General features: G+C 42.5%; 1 protein-coding gene across 4 annotated transcripts in view; it reads left to right on the forward strand.

Annotated features, from left to right (window-relative positions):
* The window catches only part of ANO4 (anoctamin 4), a 255,081-nt gene that overhangs the window by 79,773 nt on the left and 151,172 nt on the right, over positions 1-24,136 (forward strand). For 2 of the 4 annotated variants that reach the window (XM_053257091.1, XM_053257092.1), the window contains exon 3: positions 6,723-6,833. The exons of 1 other annotated variant lie outside the window; for it this stretch is intronic. In XM_053257091.1, the coding sequence (XP_053113066.1) occupies positions 6,723-6,833 (111 nt within the window). Of the gene's footprint in view, positions 1-3,651; positions 3,674-6,722; positions 6,834-24,136 lie in introns of all 4 variants that reach the window. One more of the 4 variants, XM_053257089.1, reaches the window with a different exon arrangement.

Raw genomic sequence — 24,136 nt, forward strand, 5'->3', positions numbered from 1 at the left:
CCATTTCAATTGCCATTTAAAGTACACCAAGACCAGGCCTGCTCAACTTTGCCCCCACCCAGCTGTTTTTGGACTACAACTCCCATAATCCCTAGCCACAGTGGCCAGTAGCCAGGGATTATGGGAGTTGTAGGCCAACATCTGCAGGAGAGCCAAAGTTGAGCAGGCCTGACCTAGCGAGAGAGTAACAATTTGGCAGGCCAAGACCATTTCTTCAGCAGGAATGGGTTCTCTGCAGACCCACCTGCACAGAGCTCTAAAGGGTATGTAGAGTAACATGTACACAAGTGAACCATAGACTCTCCTTTGCAAATAGTAGCAAATGAATTGATTAAAAAACTGAATGTTTGGAGCTCAGGTGAGGGATATTTGCAGCTCTGTGCACAAATCAGTCATTAAACTAATGGTGTAGTAAGGTCGGAGGGGAAGTTCAATAAATGATCATTGTTCCCCCTCAGGGTTGCTGTTGTTGTTGTGTGTGTGTGTTTTGCAGTACCAAAAGTGATGTGAAAAACTCCCCCCCACCACCACACAAAAGTGCTACACATGTAAGCTATGAGCATTTAAAAATTCAAAAACCTAAAGTTCACCTCTGTTTTCAAGACCTGAGGAAATCCACATCTTCTTGGTTGGTGGGGGGGAAAAACCCTCTCCCCTCATTTAAGCACTCCTTTTAAAGCAATTAAGTGCATATGTAGCACTCCAGTATCAGGGAAGTAAATAATATGTCAAAGTTCTGTATGTTAAAGGGCCAAATACTGGGGCAAGGGGGAACACCGATAAGCTAGGTACAGTGTTCTGCAAGTTGACTGCTGGGCATAGGAAGCAAGACTGGCCGATGAGTCCAGTTGTTGACATGAGGGGCGTGGCGGACCAGTGAGACTCCACCCCCACAGCAGGGAGTTGTGTCTGATCTTTTCCACACACACTTTTATTGTCTCTTGGAATGCCATTTCCAGGGCAGTTTGTTAAAAAATTTCTGACAACTGTGTGACACATTAGAGAGCTAATCATCAGGGAGGGAAGCCAGGAAGTGTCATTTCCAGTAAGAATGCTTTATTGAGAAGATTGTTCTGAAGCAGCAGTAAATTGCAGTGAGGAAAAACCCTTTGCTTATTTCCCCAATAGGCAGCTAGAGTGGGCAACCCACACTCACAACAAAGGTGGGAGTCACCACCACCTCTTTGCCCTCTAATGGGACACCACAACCATTCCCCTCCCCACCCCACCCCACCCCACCCCACCCCACAAATCCATCCAATTTAGCAGGGAAAGGCTGGAAGGCTACAATCCTCCTCACCCTCACCTTTCCATCCATTCCTTTCCCCAAGCACGATTGCTAGCCAGCCAGGACATAAACATCAGTACAGTCCTAGCAAATGTACTTAGAAGTAAGTTGCATTGTATTCAGTGGTGCTTGCTCCTCACTAAAATGTGCATAGGATTGCAGCCTTACATTGCAAAAGCCTCTACCTTGCAGGCCATGCCATGATGCTCCACAGCTTTGAATAAGAAACTCTTCTCACTTCAGCTCTCAAGCCTGAACTCTCATCTCAGTTAGCAGTGAAAGCTCAGGGAAATCAGCCCCAGCCTTTAATAAGGAGGGAGTTTGGAAGGGCAGTCCACCCCTATATCTCTTTTGTTTCTTGCAAACGGAAGTGATTACTGATGCCTGTCCAGTAAGTGAGCCTTCTTTATTTGTTAATGTTACCCTTCCAATCCTCCAAGAAGCTCATGTTAGCATATAAGGTTATCTTCCTTCCACTGGAAAATCTAGTGGGGGAGTCTAGGAGGCAGAAACAGCCCCCATTCATTGCAACATTTTCTTGTAAGTTCCACTTGTGTGATACTAATACTGAGCTACTTTATTGAATTGTTGTAAGCATTACTGTGAGATACAATGGCTGCATTCGCACATAACGTGGAACTGCCCTCACCCCAGCTCTCCTGTCCACATTTTGATGAAATGGAGAGCTCCCTCCCTGCAGTCAGCGAGACTGCAGAGAGGAGGGGGAATTGGCTGTTCAGGCTTCCTTCTTGCTTGAAGGACAGCCCGCACAGCCAATAACACAAGGAGAGAGGGAGGAGCTTCTTCCCTCAACTCCGGTCTGTGGGAATGCAGCCTTCAGTGCTGCATTTGGACACAATGGAGGCCCTGTTGAATCCCAGTTTTGAGCAGCAAAACTCACTACAAACTGAAGGTTCAAACTGGAGTATCAGGAGTGAAACCTTGGGCTGCAAAAGGAATGGGGTCAGAGTTGCATGCATTCAGAAGTCACACTAGGAAACCTCTGGCCCCTGAAACTCCAGTTCCCCATTATGTGTGAATGTGGCCAATGTATGTTATTTTTGAGCACCCAAAAAGTGGTGCATAAATGCTTATTATTAATTTTCATGCTATGATAGTTCCTAAGTGACTGAAAAAAGTCAGAAAGTTATTAATCTTTCTTGAGCATCTCATGTAATGACACAATTACTGTTATTAAATTGTACAATTCAGAGCAATAGTTGTGATGCTCGTGAACAGCTTCTGTTCTTTTCACTGGCACTTGCTCATGAGTAGGCATGACTGTACCCTGGGCCTATATTTCTTAATATGCTTACAAAGAACAAGCCAATTTACTTAGCACCTGCATTGTGGGTGATTTGTTGTCCTTCCTTCCATCCATTCCCAATCTAGTACATCTGTTTTCTTCCCTGATGTATTTACATAGATTAAATTAAAATGGTAGCATGACTTAATTATCTGGGTTCAACTTCTTTAGTCTATTGCAATGACTTTGCACTATTTGAGAGGCACAGATATAGAAATAGTGACATCTGTCTTTGTTTGCAGTATTCATTTGTAGCAGGCCCTGCAGCTCAGAACATGCAACATTCAAGAAGGCTTACTCCATGACATCTCTCCTTTTAAGAATTAAGCACTTGTTACTTTGCACAGTGGGGAAAAACTGTTAATGTGAATTCACATTTGAATTTAATTCCAGAAATTGAAATTCATAAGCAAATCTTGATATCATGGTGATACATTTCATACTAACAGTGGCCAACGTCCAATGCAACATGAATGTCTGTAATGCTGCGTTGCGAGGTTGCTTCACCCTTCTGCAGGTCTCCTCATTCCAGACAATGGGGAAATCTAGCTAAAACAATTGATTGTGGAAATGTTGGGAATGATGGGAGTTGTAGTTCAACAACAGCTGGAGAGCCAAGATTGCCAACTCATGAGCTAGGAGCTCTCATTACACTGACCTCATTCCCATGACTTTCTGCTTATCAATCATTCCTAGATGAGGCTCTGGAAAGAATGGTGGAGAACCACCACATCCCTGATGTCTTCCTTAAATTGATTTATGTTACCTTTTATGTAACATAAAGGTAACAGAGACTGGCAAACATAGGTCAAATCCTAGATTACCGATCTCAGGTTGGTACATGCCAACCCAACATTGCTGAAACTGTCTGGGTTTTTAACACTGGAAATTGAGAGCATGCACACCTAGCAAATCTCTGGTTCCTGGTCAGCTGGTATCATGGGGATCATGAGAACCAGCCCAGTGTCTCTATCACATGACTGATCATGTCACTATCACATGACTTCTAAAATGTAGAGTGACACTTCATAATCCTGCAGATATTCAGTCAGACAAGGTGACTCAGCTCTTTCATCCAAGTCAGGAATCTGACCTATTTTCAGGCTTTTGATGCACAATTTGAATGTAGAGCTTAGCCCAAAGATTCAAATGAAAATGGTATTGAAGTCCACATTTTGTTCTAAACCTTCACTTGTCCAAATCTTCAGTTCAAAACTTCAGTGGGCTGGGGGAAGCTGTTGAACCTGGCGGTGATTACGCACCACAGTTTGCTTAACCTCAGCTAAACACTGGGCTCAAATGTGTGGCTAGGCGTTGGGGCAGCGCAAGGAGCAGGCTCGATCCTGGCGCTTCATATGCGCAGCCAAGCCCAGGCTGGGCTGCCCTGGCCAAGGCTAGGCTGTGCATGTGAACAGCCTCGTAGTGTTTTGATGGAAGATTCCTTCAAATGGACCTGTAAGGCAAAATTGTTATCTTACCAAATAGCCACTCTGATTTTGATTTTTTTAAAGTAGAATATTTTCTGTTGGTGGGAGAGTATGCTAACTTGAGAACTTAATATGGGCCAACTTAGCACAAGTTGATACTGACTATGCCGAGTATCAATCCTGCATTGTAATATGCCTCTGCTTTAGCAGAATAGCAATCACACTTGGTGATTGAATTGTAAGTATAGAGTCTATGCAGGAATGGCTTAATATGAATTTTTATCTTGCTGAAGGTGGCACATATCCCCCCTCTGGCCCACATTCCTACATTTTGGCCTGAAGCCTGATCTATACATGTATTGGAATCAGTTGATAAGAGTCCTGAGGTGTTGGAATGGACTGTACCGCTTCAGGCTGCCAATGAAGGATGCCATTTTTCAGTGCTCCTTCACAGAGAAAATTAGCATGGTAGAGGTTGTGTTAACTTTCTACTTGCAGGGGATTTTAGATATGGAACGTTATAGTTATTTCAGAACTCTACCTCTTCATACTGTTGCATGTGTAAACAAGGCCTCAAGGCCAGTTTTCACAGGAACCAGTTGTGATTGCAATTTTTGCTAATGTATAGACATCTCAACTTAGCTGTGAGTACTCGTATCTTCAGAAAATTCTGTTGGGGTGACTTGTGGAAACATCTTGTGCCAAGTGTTTCAGGGTCAGAGCACATAATGTATGGATTCATATGGAAATGCCACCGAAAATGGCCTCCCTTTTGTGAGTGTTCCCTATTTCAGCTGTAACATAAAAAACAAATTTCCTTTGCCACCACATTAAGAGTCTCAACACACTGGATTTAAGAGCTGCCAGAAATCCAGATCACTCGTGTGAAGATTTGCAACATAATGACATAGCACCAACTGTTAAGTGATTCCCCAAGTTACGACCAGGCAGGGATTGCTCGTTATGGGAAAGCTGCTTTTTACAGCATCCCTTAAGTGAACACAACATATGTTCCAGTCTTCAGACTGTGGCTTTGATGGATAATCAATATAGGCTCAGTCTGAATGTATTTATTTGGTAACCCAGATTCTCAAAGTGTCTTTACCCTGTTCCACACATTGTGCTATAATACATAAGGAACGAGCCAATTTTGAATAAGGTTTGTCTAATTTTTACATCCAAAAAGGCCATTTAGCAACAGTGTGTTTGTTGGTCCTCACTGGAATCAGACTTGGAAAATGAGTTGTTTGCCTCAGTCATTTTTTATTTTTTATTTTTGTTCTTTACAGCAGTATAACCTGCGCACAGTAAATCTCTGCATCATGGCAACCTCTTTAGTATAAGCTGCTGCATTTCACAGATGCATTCAGTTGGCATGCTGAAGCATATACAATATCAGCTTGTGAAGTGATGTGGTTTGGCTTCCTGCTTTCATCATCATGTATGTCACAAGCTATGTCAGCTCTTTTTGCTTGTGTAATTTTAGTGTCGCAGGAGATGAAATTGAGATTTTGTTCTATCAATATTCTTTACATATTGAAAAGAATTTGGGGTTGCCATGGTGAAAGAAAGCATAGAGTCTGAGCAGATATTCTATGGCAAGCCACCGTCCAGACACAGAATCCAGTTAAGCCAGGATCCTTGGAGTTAAACTAGACTTCACTCCAGCCTGCTGCAGTCAGCTGAGCCATCATAAGAAGATCTTACGATGAGGCTAACCAAAGGTCAAACTACACATTTCTTTATGTATGCCATTTGTGACTACTGTGCTTTATCTTAAGATGAAAACAGCACATTCAGGGGGTCTGAACCAGATCAGAAGCACAGCAAGAGCTCTATAACTCTGTCCCCTACCATGATCTCTGTCAGGATCTCTTCCTGTGGAAGCTCCTAGGAGCAAGCTCCAATCTGCATTTAACATGCAGATTCTCCTGGGATAAAGTACTTTGGAAGTGACCACACAAGACCTTTGACCAAAGAAGAAAATGGATCTAACATTACAAAGGTCCTGTAATGGATTGCATTCCCTCAGAAGTGTCCCAGGAATGATTTGAAATAGAATAGTTAATTGACTTGTAAATAAAATACAGCTATGCCATAGGTTACCTTGGTAGATCTGCACACACTTTTCAGCCCCATTATAGAAAAGCTTCTACCTATAACAAAGGTAACAAATACCAGTTAGATACAGGCAGAAAATTCTGAATAAGAATATTCCACACATCAGAATAGCTTTAAAAGGCACTTAATTTGAAAGCAGCAAACAGAGATGGACTTTTTGGCCTAATCTGAATTCTGATTCAAATCTGCAAATTTCCCAATGGTGTAGTAATTAGCGAAGTTTTATTTATTAATTAAATGCAGGTATTTCATATGTTCCTTGGTCTCATTCACTAGGGCCACATTGGTTGAAGCCCAATTCTTCTGGCTTATTATTTTAAGGATTGCGTTGTCAGTTAAAGACCATCAACTGTGTTGTACAGATAGCTGAAGTTGTTGTTGCTTTATAGGGATAAACGCGAGGCGCATGCTTGTTCTTTTCAATGTGAAGAATACATTCTTGGCCTGACTTTCCTGCATTGCACGGGAAAACAATTCTAGGCAGCATTAGTGGTTTCAACCATTGCTTCTTTCTCACCCATCTTTGCTGGAGTCGCTCCTAACTGCTTGCAAACTCCGCCAATCTCTTCAATTTCTTTAGAAGGAAGAGAGCATTGTCAAAGTCGCCAGCTGGAAACGCAAATACCAATAAGGCTTGACGTTCAGAAGCGGGATGTGGACTTTTCAGAAATTCTTAATGCAATACAAGAAAGTAAGTTATTACGTGGGTCTCAAATTTTTAATATTGTAGAACTACTAATAGCAGTATTTTCCTAGGAATCAATATCTGATACATACTGAAAAGAAAAAACAGCAATGCTTATGTTTGATCCAAATTACCTTAATTAATATTGCTGTCTGAAGCAATAGAGTAGGTACTAATCAATAAAGTAACAAAGTTTTCAGTGTGGAAACTGAAAGATGAATAACTTGACCAATGCATGTATCACTTGTCTGTTTATAATGGAGAAAAGTGAGATGATTTCAAAAAGAAAATGCTAGATGCTTTTGCTATGGTATTTTTTTAAGAACTTAGTCATGACTAATTGAAATTAATGGGACATAAGTCCTTGACTATCTTGTCTCATTTTCCCCCATGGTGTTTAGCCATTACTCATTTAGTCTGGATCCTGCCCACTAAGTTTGGATTAGATAGCGAAAGACTGGAAGTGTGCAGTATCTTAGGGTATACTCTTGTCACATTTATTTTACTTTTGGTTTTAACTCTTTCAAAACTAATCTTTGTATATTTGCTTCTTCCTTCTTGAACTGTTGGCCTTAGATTTTCAAGTGGGTGGGGGGGATGGAATCTTCACAATTGTACCAATGGAGATTGGGGAGTCTTTGAAATGGTTCAGACAGCATAAAGAACCTTATCTATCTATCTATCTATCTATCTATCTATCTATCTATCTATCTATCTATAACTGACTAACTTTATAGTCTATTTATATTCCATTTTTCCTCCAAGGAACACAGAGCAGTATACACAGTTATGTTTATCCTCCCAACAACCCTTTGAGGTAGGTTAGACTGAGAGATAAGTGAGTGGCCCAGAGTCACTCAGTGAGTTTCATTTGAACCCTCAGTCAGGGCTGTCCTTAGGGCATGGCAAGCTGGGCGACCACCCTGGGCCCCACTCTTTTAACTTCCATTAGAATTAACTGGAAGGGTCCCCAGCACTGGCTGATTTGCCCCGGGCCCTGCACTCTGCCAGGGTTCTTTAAGGACAGCCCTGCCCTCAGTCCTAGCCCAGCACTCTAACCACTACACCACAGTGGCTCTCACCTTGGTTAAAGCCTGGCTCCACATGACAACTTGGGGGCACACATTCCCCCCTCCCATGCCACAAACATCTACTTCTGATTTTAGCTTAAAATAAACCAAGATTGGTTGTGACATCTGAATCTACTAGTCTTGGCTTATTCAAGACTAGACTTGTTCAAGACTTATATGAAGAAAATCACAATTGAAACTCACTACAAGACTTGGTTTCAGTTTATTTTGTGTAAAGGAGGTTAGAACAAACCAAAATTGGTCAGTTAGGATATCATGACTAATCTGGTTTATTTAAACCAAAATTGTAAGTAGACACTTGCATAAGCATTGAGGGTGTGTGTTTATGTGTGTGTGCATGCTCCTGAGGCTCAGACACATTGCACAGAGCCAGCTTTAACCAGGGTGCCCTGTGATGTCTGAACCAGCCCTTTGAGAGGAAGCCCCATAGAAGGCAGATTAATTTTTCCTAACAAAAAGTTAACAGAACTTTTGCCCATGATGAATTAGAGGTAAAATGGCATACATTCATTTATCATGAATAAAAAGAGAAAAGAATTATGATAATGAACAAGGAGAAATGTCTTAATAATCAAGAGGAGGGTTAGCATGAGATTTCTGCCCAGACCAATTGGGCAAAAATGTGTTCAATTTTAATGTGTTCTGGCTTTGAATATACAAGTAGGTTTTGGTGTGGGTGCACATGCAATTTGCCATATGCACACTGATACTCAAACATTTCTATGAGAGGATCATCCATTCTACTAACTGTAGAAGATTGCCTAGTGAGTTGCATACCTCAAGTAGCATTAAAAATAAAACAATATCTTCCATACTTGATTTTTCCGTTTAGTAGCTAGGAAGTAGTTGTCAAGCGTCCCTATCTTTCTTTCCCCAAATGACCCATTCTTCATAATTAGATGTTCAACTAAATGTGAAAATCAAATAGGACACATTTATAAGAAAAGAATTAAAAAGGCCATTTTTGAAAGTTGGTCTATTGTTGAAATATGATGTTGATAGTATGCACTTGGAAACTCTGGCATTTTGATTCATCTTGAAAGTTATACTTGTTTTACTCCAGTTCTTGAGACTGATTAAATATGTGTGTTTGTGACAGAGGAGGGTTTTCTTTGGGTTAGTAACTGAAATATTTCTTTTTGTCTTTGTTTTTTACTGTGCAACTGCAGTGCATAGAAACTGGTTCCGATGATCTCTTAATAGATGTGATCTGTAAACAAACTTTGTGTATTTCATGTTCAAAGCTAAAACTTCATATAGATCAATGGCAGAGCAAAACATGATTAAAGAATAAAAACACAACAAAATTAATATGCAAAGTGAAGTAGTGTGGGGACTTGATAAGGAGGGTCTGCTTCTTTTTTGAGTCCCTGCCCCCCTTCCGGTGTCCCGTGACTCAGCTTTGTCTCTTTTCAGTCCCCTTTGTCTGCCATTTTGTACTCAAACCCATCTTTCTCTCAGCTGACTACTACTGATGGAAATGAGCATACATAAAAATAAGATTCTGCTTACAACCTAAAAGACAAGACCAAAAAAAAGGAAAAGGAAGCATAGGGAAAAGATAGAGAGAGATCAGTTTGACAGTACCAAAACAAAGTGGTGACTGTTTACAGGCATTTACATCCAGTAAATGGAGCTGGGCTGATTTTCCCTTGCTGGTGTTTTTGCTGGGATGGCGCAGAGGTGCTCCTTGGTCCTCTAGTCAGTGGTAGGGAACAGATTGACCTTCTCTGTGCCTTTACTGTTTATCTTATGTTTTAGTTTTTTATATAGTGTATTTGTATAACTGTATATGATTATTTAGGATTTACTTATTTTAACATATATTGGAAACTGCCTTGTAAATTCTTTGAGTTAAAATGTGAAGAATAAATACTTTGAATAAATGTATGTATTTATGAATGGATGAATACATATCCTTGCTAAGTGGGCAAGAAGTACTTTTAAAAAGTGGTAAATCTCTTATAAGGGGGATGTCTCCTAAATCTCATATTGAGCCCTTTCTCACGATCAGTGAGAACTTAGGGCTTGGTGGAGGGAGGGAGGGAAGGCTACTCAAACATACCTTCCCTGCAGACAATCCCTCATTGCTTCCTGAGCAGGTGGATCACCCACCCCAATGATCGATGGCAGCCCCTGGCAGCACAGAGGGTCGGGAGATAGGGATGCCTCCTCCCATCCCTCGGAACTCCCATAATGCACTGTGCATTATGGGTATCCCAGCAGCGCTGGCTAAAGGCAGTCAGCATTGCTTCCGACCCCAAGAGCTGCAGCGGGAGCCATTGCTGCAGCGTGATCCGCCCGCCCAGGGACTAAGAGCCGATCATTTGCAGGGAAGGTAAGTTAAACCCTCCTTCCCCGCAGACCGCTCATGAGCTCAGATCATGAGAAGAGCTCTAGTTTGTTTTAATAACCTGTTTAAAGATTCACATGTCCCTGTCAGAGCAAGAATGCTGCCATGGTTGAGGTGATTATGACATCAGTCCTGCTCAGCCTCCCTGTTCACTGCAGAAGAGAAGCCTCAGTCGATCCTGTTTGTGTTTTGTTTTAAACTGATTCCTTAAGATAACTGGGAAAGGATTTTGTGAAAGGGAATTCCAGAAATCTGCCATTTGTAGATTCCTGCTTGATAGCATGTTTCTTTGCTGGCAAAGAAGGTTACATTGAGAAGAGAGCTGGTCTTGTAGTAGCAAGCATGACTTGTCCCCTTAGCTAAGCAGGGTCCACCCTGGTTGCATATGAAAGGCAGACTAGAAGTGTGAGCACTAGAAGATGTTCCCCTCAGGGGATGGAACTGCTCTGGGAAGAGCAGAAGGTTCCAAGTTTCTTCCATAGCTTCTTCAAGATAGGGCTGAGAGAAGATCCTGCCTGCAACCTTGGAGAAGCCACTGCCAGTCTTTGTAGACAATACTGAGCTAGATAGACCAATGGTCTGACGCAGTATATGGCAGCTTCCTATGTTCCTATGGGAGTGGAGAAGAGATGAGTGGAGACGGCAAAGCTAGAATTGGAGTTTTCCCCCCTCCCCAAAATTCATCCTTTTATATGGTATGCCAGCATAGGGGAAATATCATTTGAATTTTCTCCTCCTTTTTTTTTTTAAGGGAGCAACTGTGTGGAGAAAGGAGGGGGAACAAGCACCCTGATCTCTTTGTCTTTTGCCCTGGAAATAGCTAAGAAGGGTTTCAAGGGCTCATGAAATCTGTGTCTCCACCCCTCCAGAGAAGGAGAAATAAATAAAATAAAGGGCAATCATTACACTTGAATAGTTTAACTCATGTCTCTGAGGCAGATTGGGCCTGTTCCTCTCTCACAGAGGCCTCAGTTCCTTAGCTGTGGCTGCTTCTATCTGATAGTGGCCGCCTCCTTCATTTTACCTCAGAACTGCTAGGTCTCAGTACTGCTGTTTGGCTTTTTGACTTTTATTACTCTTCAGCCTTGTTCCTCATAAGATGGAGGGGCTGCTGAGTTCCTTGTAAGGGCCAGAGGGACCAGGCTTTTAACAGGCAGACATTCAACAGGTGGAAATTTACGTAGCATATGGGAATGGAAGCAGCACTTGTTGATACTGTGCCTGTACTTCTACTGCATGACAGCCAGAACTTCAGTGGGTAAAGTTTTTATCTCCAAATGCTGCGGGAGACTCCAACCACTGAGTTTTTGCTGTTAGACACTTTACTGTTAGACATAAGCTCCAGGCATGGTAGAAGCTTAGTGATTTTTACAGTGGAAACATTACTTGCTTCTGGAACTCTTTATCTAGCAGCTGAATGACAAACAAAAACTCAGCAGGTGAAGTTTCCCCCAGCATTTGAAGATTAGAACTTCACCAGCTGAAGTTCTAACTGTCATGCAGAATATAAACAGGTGCTGCATCCATCCTTGTATACTAGGTAAGGTTCCTCCTGCTGAATGTCTGTATGTCATGCCATTGTTAAACGTCTTGGGGTCTCTGGCCCTTACAAGGAATTCAGCAGTGCCTCCACTTCATGAGATACACAAGGGTGGTGACAGCCAAGCAGCACCATTGAGGCCTAGCAGTTTTGAGGTAAAATGATACAACTAAAATAAAATGCACAGTGGACATGACACACATTCAGATTAATATGCACAGATTTTGTTCAATGCACATAGAGCAGTCTACTTCCTATCTTTCCCCTGCAATTTGTAAGCGTCAGACTGTCTTTGATAGCATAACCTAAAGATTGTGCAGGTAAAAAATAAAAATAAAAATAGATCTTATCTGCAAATGTGGAGTGTGCACATCTGCATTACTGAAATGCATAGAGAAATAAACAAAGCTGATGGAGTTGGAAACTTTCTCTGGATAGAAAAAATGATGACAAGAAATATTGGGCAAATAACTGAATGTTGAGAAAGTGACAGTTAGTTTGACAGATGGATAAGGTGGAAGCTAACTGCTCACACCCCATGTAGACTTTGTAAGAGAAAGAATGGTTATAGACTGAAATAAAGAAAAAAAATCTGAGTGAAGTAAAAATGGACAGAGTGATTTATGACAGGCAACAGACCATGGGGAAGAAGAAGAAATCTCAGAATTAATGAAAGACAGAGGGTGCAAAATGTAAAAAATGGAAGAGGTTACATCAAAGGGGTAAAAGGGAAGAAAACAAAGCCCTAGACCAGGCATCCTCAAACTGCGGCCCTCCAGATGTTGCTGAACTACAACTCCCAGCATCCCTAGACACAATTTTTTGTGGCTGGGTATGCTGGAAGTTGTAGTTCAGCAACATCTGGAGGGCCGCAGTTTGGGGATGCCTGCCCTAGACACTAGAAAACCATAGATAATAGAGATGTGCACAAAATGTATTTTGTGTTTTGTTTTGAACTTAAAACGAAATGTAGATGGCTGAAACATTTCATTGAAACAGCAGTCGAACCTAAAGTGTGAACAAACAAACTCAAAATGTTTTGACTGTTTCGGCCATTGAGAACAATGGGGAAATTCAAAACACTCCATTGTTCCAAACTGATAGCTCCTAGGAACACCAAAGTGGGTTGAGTGGTAAGATATGATGCATTCTATCTACCACCCAACCCACAATATAAATGGGAAAGCAGGCAATTTTAAACAAATGTTTAACCTTTCCCCCAAGATCCTATGGGGATCTTCTTCAATCTCCATATCCTCCTTAATAATACCTTTCACTCCCTCATCATCTAATGAACCAACCACCTCCCTGGCAGACTTCCTGCTTCTGATGTATTTAAAGAAGTTTTTTGTTATTCCCCTTGATGCTTTTACCTACCTATTCCTCAAACTCTCTTTTTGCCTCTCTTATTGTCTCCTTGCATTTCTTTTGCCAGAGTTTGTGTTCCTTTCTGTTCTCTTTATTTGGGCAGGGTTTCCAATTTCTGAAGGAAATCTTCTTCCCCTTTATAGTTTCATTGACTTTACTTGTTAGCCATGCTGGCATCCTCCCAGTCTTGGTGGTACCTTTCCTCTTTTTTGGTATATATTTTAACTGGGATTCTATTACTGTGGTTTTAAATAAACTCTATGTATTCTGGAGTGAAGTGACTCTCTTAATTTTCCTTTCAGTTTTCTTTTCACCAAACTCCTAGCTTTAGAGAAGATTCCTCTTCTGAAGTTCAAAGTGCTTGTGTTAGACTTCCTTGGTGATCCTCTCCTTACATATATGTTGAATTTGATCACACTATGGCCACTGTTCCCTAAAGGTTCCATAACAGTGATATTTCACACCAGGTCCTGTGGACCACTCAAGATTAAGTCCAAGGTCGCCTTCTCTCTGGTTGGTTGCATGACCAACTGTTCTAAGGCACAGTCGTTCAGCGTATCTAGAAATTTGGCCTCTTTGTCATTAATTGAATGTGAATTTGCCCATTCTATGTGTGGGGTAATGTTGGATATGGACTTCCAATTAGGGATGTGCAAAACGTTTCAGATACAAAATGTTTTGTACCCAAAACAGCCTGTTTCGGGTGTTTTGCAGACAAAACACAACACCCATTTTCCAGATCCAAAAGTTTTGTATACAAAACAAAACGTCCCTCTTTCGGCTACAAAACATTTTGTTGTTTCGGACCTCCATTTTATGGTGATCTCTGAGTCAGTCTCCATTTTGTATTTGACATCTCTTTGAATTTCCCACACTTCCAGCCTTCTGATCAGTGACCTAAATCATGGGCTGACCTGCTGACAATTCCCTCCTTGTTCCCCATTGGCTCTTTTGCTTCTTCCCACTCTTTACTGACCCCACATTGGCCAGGGGAAGGGTTGCTAACCCATGGGGTGCTGGGTTCTGCTGTTTCTGTGGTTTTCTGAGTGTAGATTCTCTGGTAGCATATGAGAGTGGATTCTTGTTTTTCACTGAAAATCTCATATGCTACCAGAGAATCTACAATGAACACCTCAGAAACAACAAAACCCAGTACCCCACAGGCTTGTGGGTATGGGGGTGGTTGGCACCCTCTGTGCACTACACAACCCCTTGCTCTGGGCAACCCCAGTGCCCCCCAAGTGGAATTATGGGGCTGCTGAAACCTCTATTATTCCCTATGGGGGAAATCTTAAAGACACGTAAACTTCAACAAATCACAAAAGATCAGCCCTTTGCCCAATTCCTTTGAAATAATTCTGGAAGTTTCCCTGACACCATTGGGCACTACCACCCACCACACTCTGCTCTGGGTCATCCCTTTCCCCTTGATTTGAAGCGATACATTTGCTGGAATCTCTATTATTCCCTATGGGAAAATTCTTAAAGATGTGTAAACTTAAAAAAAAATTCACACACAAAAAAATCAGCCCTTTGCCTAATTCCTTTGAAATTTGGGTGGTAGCTTCCACCCATTGGACACAACCACCACCACCCACTCGTTTTGCCCTGGGACCCTTTTTATCGATTCGGATTCAGAAAATTTGGCTACAAAACAAAACAGGGCTGATTCGGATTCAGAAAATTTGGGTACCAAACAAAACGGGGATGTTTCAATTCGGATACAAATTGAAACAAGAAAATTCCAAAATGCACACCCCTACTTCCAATGCATTGACCTTTTTCACCAACTGTCCTAATGACCACTAGGGGCACTGGGAGTAGAACAGTGAGTAAGGGTCTCCCTATCTGTCCCTACTCTATGACCCCTGGACTGACTCTGCAGCACTTCCTGTGCTGAGTCACAATCCTTCCTTTCCTCCTAGAGAGCAGATGGAAACATCTCTCTCTCCTTACCTATCCATTATGTAGTCCTTTAGATTAGATATAGGTCTTTTCTATCTAAGTGTTTTTAACCAATAAACATTTAGTGTTCAGTTATACGAGGATCTCTAAATAGCTGCAATAACTAAACCATCCTCTGCTTCCTACTCTGTAACTGGAGTGTGTGTGCTCATTCTTTAATGCTCTGCTGTTTTACCTATTGAGGGTAAAAATCGACAATCTCTAACAGATAATTGAAGTCACCCATTATTACAGATCTGTCTCTTTTTGAAGCCTCCCTGATTTCCTTCTGCAATTCCCAGTCATTGTCAGCATATTAATCAGGAGGGTGATAGCACATTCCTAGTAGAACATTTCCTTTCAGGCCTTGTATTGTCACCCCAGAGTTTCTGTGGAGGACTCCGGTCTTCCTAGGTTTTCTAGCTTGTTAGATTCTATCCCTTCTTTAATATAAAGTGCTACTCCACTCCCAATTTGACTTTCCCTGTCCTTTCCATAGAGTTTACATACAGAAATAATAGTGTCCCACTAGTTCTTATTGTTCCACCATGTTTGTGTTACGCCCACTATATCTATGTTTTCATTAGCAACCAAGCACTCCAGCTCGCCCATCTTGGCTTGGAGACTTCTGGCTTTGGCATTTAATATAATATAATATAATATAAACCTATACGCTGAATCTCTTACCTTGTGTGTGCTGTCTTTCTTTTAGCCATTTGATCTTTTTGTCCAGCAAGCACATCCTTCTGTCTCCTCTTTATCTAGTACCATTCTGTCCCCTTCTGGTTTATCTGAAGCATTTACATCCTCACACCTTAATGGATGGTGTGATAGTTGGCATCAACTCCAGTCCTGTCAATCACCTTTTAAAGCCCAAGGAACCACCCTCCAGGTGGGATTCCTAAGAGAGGGGCTTTAGAATAGAGCTGAGAGTGGCAGGTAAACTCTCTTGTAGTCTCTCTTACTGTAAGCTCAGGGTTTTAGAGAAGGCTTAGAGAAGCCAGGAGATAAGACTTTCTCAGAGAGGGCTTAGAGAAGTCAGGAAATAGGACTCTCTCAGAGAGGGCTTAGAGAAGCCAGGAGATAGATACGGACTGGGCTAGAGAGAGGATTTCTAGAGAGACAGGGAGGGTCTATATGCGAGCAGTGTGTAGAGCTGAAAGGAGATTTGACTCACTCTCTCTGTAGACAATCAGGGAGCCCTCCCTGTGCGGCCGGATTGGCCACTCAGATGATTACCAGCTCCATCATGGAGCCAGTTGGGGTGGTGGGGTTCAGGGGCCTCCTGGCCCCCGGAAGTCCCATAAGGCACCACCTGAGCCTCCTGACATGGGGAGGCTTGTTGTAGCCTCCCAGTCAAGAGGCTAATCGTGAATTGGTGCAGTGCGGAGCCGTGTCGCACAGACACACGATTGTTTAACCCACTTTTGGAGTGTTCCCATGCCCAAAACCCAGGTTAAGCAGCAGGCCGCTTAAGAGGGCTTGCTGCTGCACTGCCGCTGCCACCACCAGGAGCTGTGCAGCTCTTGTTGGGTCTCACAACCAGCTGAAACCTGGCTGGGCACCCTTAGCCCAGTTTTGACTGGTCATGAGAATAGCCTTAGGGTCTTTTCTGTGACATGGAGGGACTGGGTAGGACAGGATCAGTGTCTATAGGTGATAGGTGATCCAACTGTGGCTACCTCAGTCAAATTGTTATCTGTCTGACCAGGTACACTGTGTAGAACGTCTGCCACTGGATAAAGTCAATGAGGCTATTAATACACACGTGCAAAACTGGGCTAAGGGAGCCCAGCCTGGTTTTGCACGTGTGTGTGAACCATGGAGATCGGGCCTGATCCTGGTGGCACCACGATGGCAAACCCACCTACGAAGCCTCCCCTCAAAATGGGGTTAGGAGAGCGAGTGTTATGGTTAGGAGAGCTACTTGTGTATCAGCCGTGGCTGCTTGCAGCCACAGCTGGAAAACTCAGAGAGGGGAGAAGGATTCCTATAATTCACCGTGCACTCACGTAGCACATTATCGGAGCTCGGCACCCAGCCCTCGGAGCTACCAGCAGGCACTGGTGCTCGTCTGGGTGAGTGATCTGCCCACCCCAGGAAGACAAAATGATTGTCCTTGGGAAGGTAAGCTCTTCAGGGCTTCCTCCCCACAAACCCAGTAGCCATTTCTCACTGCTCATGAGAAATGGCTCTGTGTGTCATAATCTTACATCTCACATTATTTACACTTTAGCCAAGCCTTATGTACTATTAGAAACCATTATGAGTGTGAAGCCCTGCTTTGGCAGAGAGAAAACTTTAAGCTGCCTGTACATAAACTAGATTTTGTTTTATTTATACGTTCGTTCTGTGTCCCGTGCATTTAGGGTTGCCATATTCTGGTTCTCCAAATCTCCGTGCCTACTTTGCATATTATGTAAACTGGCTTGTAAGTAATTTGCATATGCAAATTAGCAGCTGCACTTTCCAGTTGACTTGCTTTTGCTCTGGATATCTACTAACAATAGTTGGGGAAGATATCTTTGCCTGACTATTTTCCTTGACATATTAACAGCAGCAACAGAACAACAAAAATACACAGCTTTTTAATTATGGCTGCAATTCTGTACACACTTATTTGAGAGAAGATCTGATTGAAACCAATTGTACTTACTTCTAAATAGGCATGCATTGAATGTAAAGCCAAGAAAGTCCTTAAACATTACAATACACATCCTGGTAGGCAGGTAGTGATTCACATCAAAAGCAAGCTATCCTCTCAACTTCCCGATAGAGATCCCCTCTTGACAACAAACAAGACAACATTCCTCAGGGGATTACTGTACTTGTGAAAGTGAAACCCACCCAGCTAGCCTCCTGTGCTCTTCCTCTCTTAATCCAAGTCCAGCGGTTGCACGTTTTGCTCCATAACTCTGCTTCTACAAGGACTAGAGCTTAGCTTGTTTTTAAAAAATGAAAGCTGAAATCCAGGCGAATCCGGGTAAGCTAAGCAGTCTGGGTGAGATGCTTAAAATCTGTGTGATATCCAGAATTCCGGGGGGGGGGCATTCTACATGCATTATACTTTCTCCACACACAGCCTTCAGCTACTCTACTCGGGGTTGTCAGGATAAAAACCCAAGCAGGAAGAGTTTGATGGTGGCAGTGAAGCTAGACAAGTGGAGATGAATACATATCTCTCAGTGAAACACATTTCACAGTGAAATGTGGAATTCATGTATTTCTCAGGGGAATACATATTTTCCACTTAAGTATAAAGTTGTTAACTTTAACCTTAACCTCTCTAGTTTTGGGTACACACACACACACACACCCCACTAGCTGAGTCCCAGTTGGATGAGCAGGGTGCCGCTCACCACAGATGCCATTTGCCAAACTGAATAATGCCCAACTCCTGACAGCTATCTCCCAGTCATCATTTTAAAGGCTGCTCTGCCACCTTTTTGATTTCAAGTGCCAGCAGTCTGGTTCCATCTTAGTTCAAGTGTAGCCCATCCCTTTTGTACAGGCTTGCCTTGTCCCAAAATGTATCTCAATGCCTAACAAATCTAAACCCATCTGCCTGGCACCATCTCATCTACGCACTGAGACTCCTGTATCGCTGGCCCTGCATGTGGAACAGGTAGCATTTCGGATAATGCTACCTTGGGGGTCCTGGACTTTAATACTTAGCAGCATGAATTTTGCTTCCAGGACCTCCCAACTAAATTTTCCAACACTGTTGGTGCCGACATGCACCACAACAGCTGACTCCTCCCCTGCACCTATCTAGCAGCCTATCTAGATGCCATGTGACACCCACAACCTTTGCAACAGGCAGGCAAGTCACCATGCAATCTAGAGTGGGTCACAGACCCATCACTCTATACCCCTAATGAGGAGTATCCCTTGTGTAAGAAGATATGGGTTTATCATCCATGGAAGGGGTCCATTCTAAGGGAGCATTTCCCTCTTCCCCAGAATGTTGTTCTCCTTCCACAAGACTTCCATTCTCCGTGACAGCAGAGGAGCCATCAGCCTAGGAGTGGAATGCCGCTATCACTGAAGGTCTCATCTACGTACCTCTCTAACTCTCTGCTTCCTCAGATCATCCACCTTGGCTTCGAGGGAACGAACTTGTTCCCTGAGAGCCAGGGGCTCCTGCACTGAGCTCCTTGCACTGAGCAGCCGCATCAAGGCAGGGTGTGTGCACATGTATTAAGAGTGGGGGCTCCTCATTCAACCTGAGCAGGATCTAGAATTAACTGAGCTGACATTAAAAAAACTTCTGAGTGTGCACACACCTTACAGGGAATACTGTCCCTGTCCCCAAAGGGCAGTTTCCTTCCGCATTCCAGCAGGCACCAGGGAATGATGCTGTGTCACAATGAGGGTCATCGACATGTTTCCTCTTTTCTATATTGCTTCCATGGTTCTAGCACAGCAGGGATGTTTCACCCATTTGTGCAACAGTGCACATGTAAAGGGATTGTGAGAGTTGTGCATGAGCCCAAGTCATGTCCCCACAGTTCCTCTTTGCATGTGCACTTTGATAGTCAGAATGGTACACAGATTGTATGTGCTTTGAATGTAATGTGTGACATAATATTAGTCCCCGGGGCTTTTTTTGGTGGGGGGGATATGGTGGCTGGCAAAAACTAGCCACTGGGAAGAGCAGTAGCAATTGAGCTGTTGCTGCTTTTGCTGCCTGTGGCACTATGTTTCTGCTACTTGTTCAGTCCCTGAACTCCTTCCATAACCCTAAAATTTATTAAAATTGTATTTGGCAAATATATTCAGGTCATCACTTGATGTAACCAAGGCAAGTATGACCACTGACAGATCCTAATTGCTATTGTTACAGTTTTTGCAACCACACTTTCCCCACATTTCTTACATAGATCCCCCCTCCCAATTCTGGAACCATTTTATCCAACTATTTTAGCCACAGCCTCAGCCTAGAAGCACTGAACAATAGAAACCTTGGCAATCCAGAGCATTTGCTTAAAAAAAAAACTTGGTCAAAAGCAGATCTCTTTTCACATCTCATTCTGCTGACCTTCTGCTACCAGCCTTCTTAGAATGCATAGCAAGAAATGATATATCATACAAATGATGCCACAAGCTACTTCAAACATTTTCTGTGGCCTTGTGAACTCCAGCTCATGTAATGGTGTGTCTGTATTATAATGAAAAGAGTTTAGCAACATTCTGTATTAAGTCTGAACATTTTATATCCCCATTTAACTACAGGTTACATAAAACTATTTAAAAATACAGTTCTACAGAATGTATCCACCACAGACTATGTCCACTGATACGAGCAGCCTACATTGATATGCCAGCTGGTAACACTTGTGTTGAATCAGAAAAATTGTTGCTTACTGTATCTACATGTATTACTGTATATATTCAACTAACGAGTGAATTTACAATGACCCCACCCTTTGCTCGCTCTGGATGCTGCGCTACAGAGAGGAGGTGGGCCATCTTCCATCACAGCACTCTGCCATGAGCAGCCTGTGTGTTACAGTGTGACCAGGCTATGGATATCTTGAAAATACTTATATAATACTATTGAAATTCCTGTGTATCAGAAGACCCTATCTCTCTCACACCCCTACCTCCAAACTGCCACCACCACTGGGCAAAGGATGAGGAGCTGGGCTCCCTCTCTCCCTCCCCTCTCCTCCCCTCCCCTCTCCTCTCCTCTCCTTCTTCCCTCTGTCTGAACTTTGCACAATGGTTCTGTCTATCAAAGACCTGTCTCTGGCCTCTCCCTGAGAACTAGAGGTATGCACTGAACAAAACTTCATTCCCTCCTTGTTTGTTATTCTGTATAATGATATGGTAGGGAGGGGCTGTATGCACAACTGTGGGGAGAGGTCAGGCTTGTAACACCACAAAAATCAACCAAACAAAATTCATGCTCTGTTTAACCTATTTTCATCCTATTAGTTTAAATGACCAACCGCCTCCTTTTCTTCTGCCCTAACATATCCATTTTTCAGCCTACTTGAATATTTTCAAACATTTTAGGAACATCACCACCCCCACAACAGGGTATCATACCTGCCAGATTCCATACAGAGATCGTACAGTGGGCATCCTTTATACAGGACATTGAAAAGGGGGCACTTGCTAGAAGCTTGACATTGAGGTGCTTCACATGAGCAGGGCTTGTGCAGGGATAGCGGACTTTACCCACTCTCCCTGCACACGATTACCAATTTGGTCATGGAGCCAGTTGGGGCAGCAGGAATTGGGGGCCACCTGGCCCTTGGAAGTCCTGGAATGCCCCGCATGAGTGCATGGGGCATTCTGCGGAGCCCCCCACAACACCTGGAGGCTTGTTGTAGCCTCCCAGTTGGGGGTCTCATCGTGAGTTGCAACGGCGCGGAGCTGCGATCACAAAAATGGGGTTAGTGGGGCGCTCACTCTGCCAACCTTGTTTAAGAGGGAGCATTTTAGGGGGCTGGCCACTGGGAGCAGCACAGCTCCCGTGGTGGCACATGACCAGCCCAAACGGGGCTGGGCTCCCTTAGCTCGGTTTTGGCTGGTCATGAGAATAGCCTCATTGATTTCTATTTGAGAACCAGCTCTCTTTCTCTTCCCCATAATGTTATGGTTTTCCAATAACAACCAACTTCTCTCCCTGAACAAACAAAACAGTAGGCTCCAAACTGTAAGAAGAAACAAAAAATACTAATTTTTGAGGGTGAGGTGTGTTGCAATTTTTGCAAGTAAAAACTCCAGGGCAAGCCGCACAAGCAGTAAACTGCCCAAGCTCCTAATATACTAAATGTCTCTGCTAAGCTCCCATGCAAAACTCCGTTATTCATATTCACAGTCTCCTGCTTGTGAGCTCCTAGACCTCTGTGTCTCTTAAGAAAAAATATGTTTCTAGGTTCCACTTAAGATCCAGATTTAGGTGGTTTCCTTTGGATATGTTCCCATATTTTCTCCTCTACCTGCTTATTTACTTTTAGCACAGTAATTACCCTTGATTTTTCCAGAGTCTGCTTCCATGAACTCATAGTGTCAACAGGATTTAGTATTTTGGGTGTACAGATTCAGTGTAGTGGAATGGCTAAGCTAGTACCCATGCTAACTGGGCAAAGAGGCACCTTTTACCGTGGTGATTCTCTTTATTTAGCAGGGTGAGAGTAACTGGCCATATCCACCCACAGCACAGTACTTCCAGTGACTGTTGCTGGTGTCAATCTTATGTTTCGTTTTAGAATGTGAGCCCTTTGGGGACAGGGAGCCATCTTATTTATTTGTTGTTTCTCTTTGTAAACCGCCCTGAGCTATTTTTGGAAGGGCGGTATAGAAATTGAAATAATAATAATAATAATAATAATAATAATAATAATAATAGTTACAGCAAGAGGCTCAGCTCTGTCTACAAAAGAAGGCTTTTAAAAACCACAAACATTAAGGTGATCCAAACAAAAAGAGGAAGAAAACCACTTTTCAGTGGTGCCTACTTTTAAAGGGTTTTTTTTAAAAATAAAAATAAAAATCCAAGTCTTCCATAAATACTTCTGGTGTTATTGCCATATAATGGACTCGGACAGAAAAACTGTTTTTGTATAAGCAAAAAACAGTGTCCGATTATTTCAGTGAGGACATCAGAGTCAGAATCCCCATGAACTCACAGGTTGGTTCAGTGTATATAGCTAAACTTCCTCTTGAAGTCATATGTCCAAGTGCAATGATAAGGATTTTGTGCTTCAGGCTCTTTTGCACTACAGTCCAGTTTTAGCAGAAATCCTCAGAAGAGAAGTTATGGAAGAGGAATCATGATGTGTTTCTGACTTCCTTACAATACATAAGTCTTTTCATTGTGATAGTGATTGCACTGTCTTGGGATATTGTTTTCATGAAAGGCAGTATATTATTATTATTTATTTATTTATTTATTTACACATTCAGACAGGTGTTATTGACTGGTTTGTTTTATCCAGATATAGAGTCCTTCCCAAGGACCTGGGATGGCTGAATTTTATTATCAATGTTGTTGCTGTTATAGATATCGTTGCAGAATATAGGGTGTTCCCAGTAAAGTTGCTTTTTGTAATTGGCTGATGGTGATTTCTGTGGCCCCTATGATGTTGAGGTACTCTTCAAGGTCTTTTGGAACTGCACCCAGGGCACCAGTTACCACCGGGATTATTTTGGTCTTTTTCTGCCACAGCCTTTCAATTTCAATTTGTAGATCTTTGTATTTGGTGATTGTTTCTATTTCTTTGTCTTCTATTCTGCTATCACCTGGTATTGCTTTGTTGATTATTTTGACTTGTTTTTCTTTCTTCTCAACTACAGTTATATCTGGTGTATTGTGTGGCAGATGTTTGTCTGTTTGTAGTCGGAAGTCCCATAATATTTTTACATCTTCATTTTCTTCAACTTTTTCAATTTTATGGTCCCACCAATTTTTGGCTACAGGTAGCTTGTTTTTTCCCCCAGATGTTCCAGTGTATCATCCCTGCTACCTTGTCATGCCTTTGTCTGTAGTCAGTCTGTGCGATCTTTTTACAATTAGCTGATTAGGTGGTCCACTGTTTCATCTACTTCTTTACAAAGGCGGCATTTGCTGTTTGTTGTTCATTTTTCGACTTTTGCTCTTATTGCATTTGTTCTTAGTGCCTGTTCTTGTGCAGCCAGTATTAAACCCTCTGTTTCTTTCTTCAAGTTGCCATTCTTAAGCCATTGCCAGGTCTTGGTGATGTCTGATTTTCCGCTTATATTGTGCAAATATTGACCATGCAGGGGCTGATTTTTCCATTTTTCTGCTCGCTTCTTGACTTGTTCTTTCTTGTAGGCCTGCTTTGTTTCATTGGTGTTGAATAGTTTCTTGTTCTTGACCATTTTAAGTGCATCTTCTTCACTGTCCTTGATATATTCTTCAAGGCCTCTTTTCTCCTCCTCTACTGTTTGATGAACTTGCAGCATTCCTCTTCCACCTGAGCTGCGAGGGAGGTATAGCCTATCTACATCACTGCGGGGGTGCAGAGCATGATTGATA

The sequence above is a fragment of the Hemicordylus capensis genome, chromosome 5 (assembly GCF_027244095.1).
Source record: "Hemicordylus capensis ecotype Gifberg chromosome 5, rHemCap1.1.pri, whole genome shotgun sequence".
Taxonomy (NCBI): Eukaryota; Metazoa; Chordata; class Lepidosauria; order Squamata; family Cordylidae; genus Hemicordylus; species Hemicordylus capensis.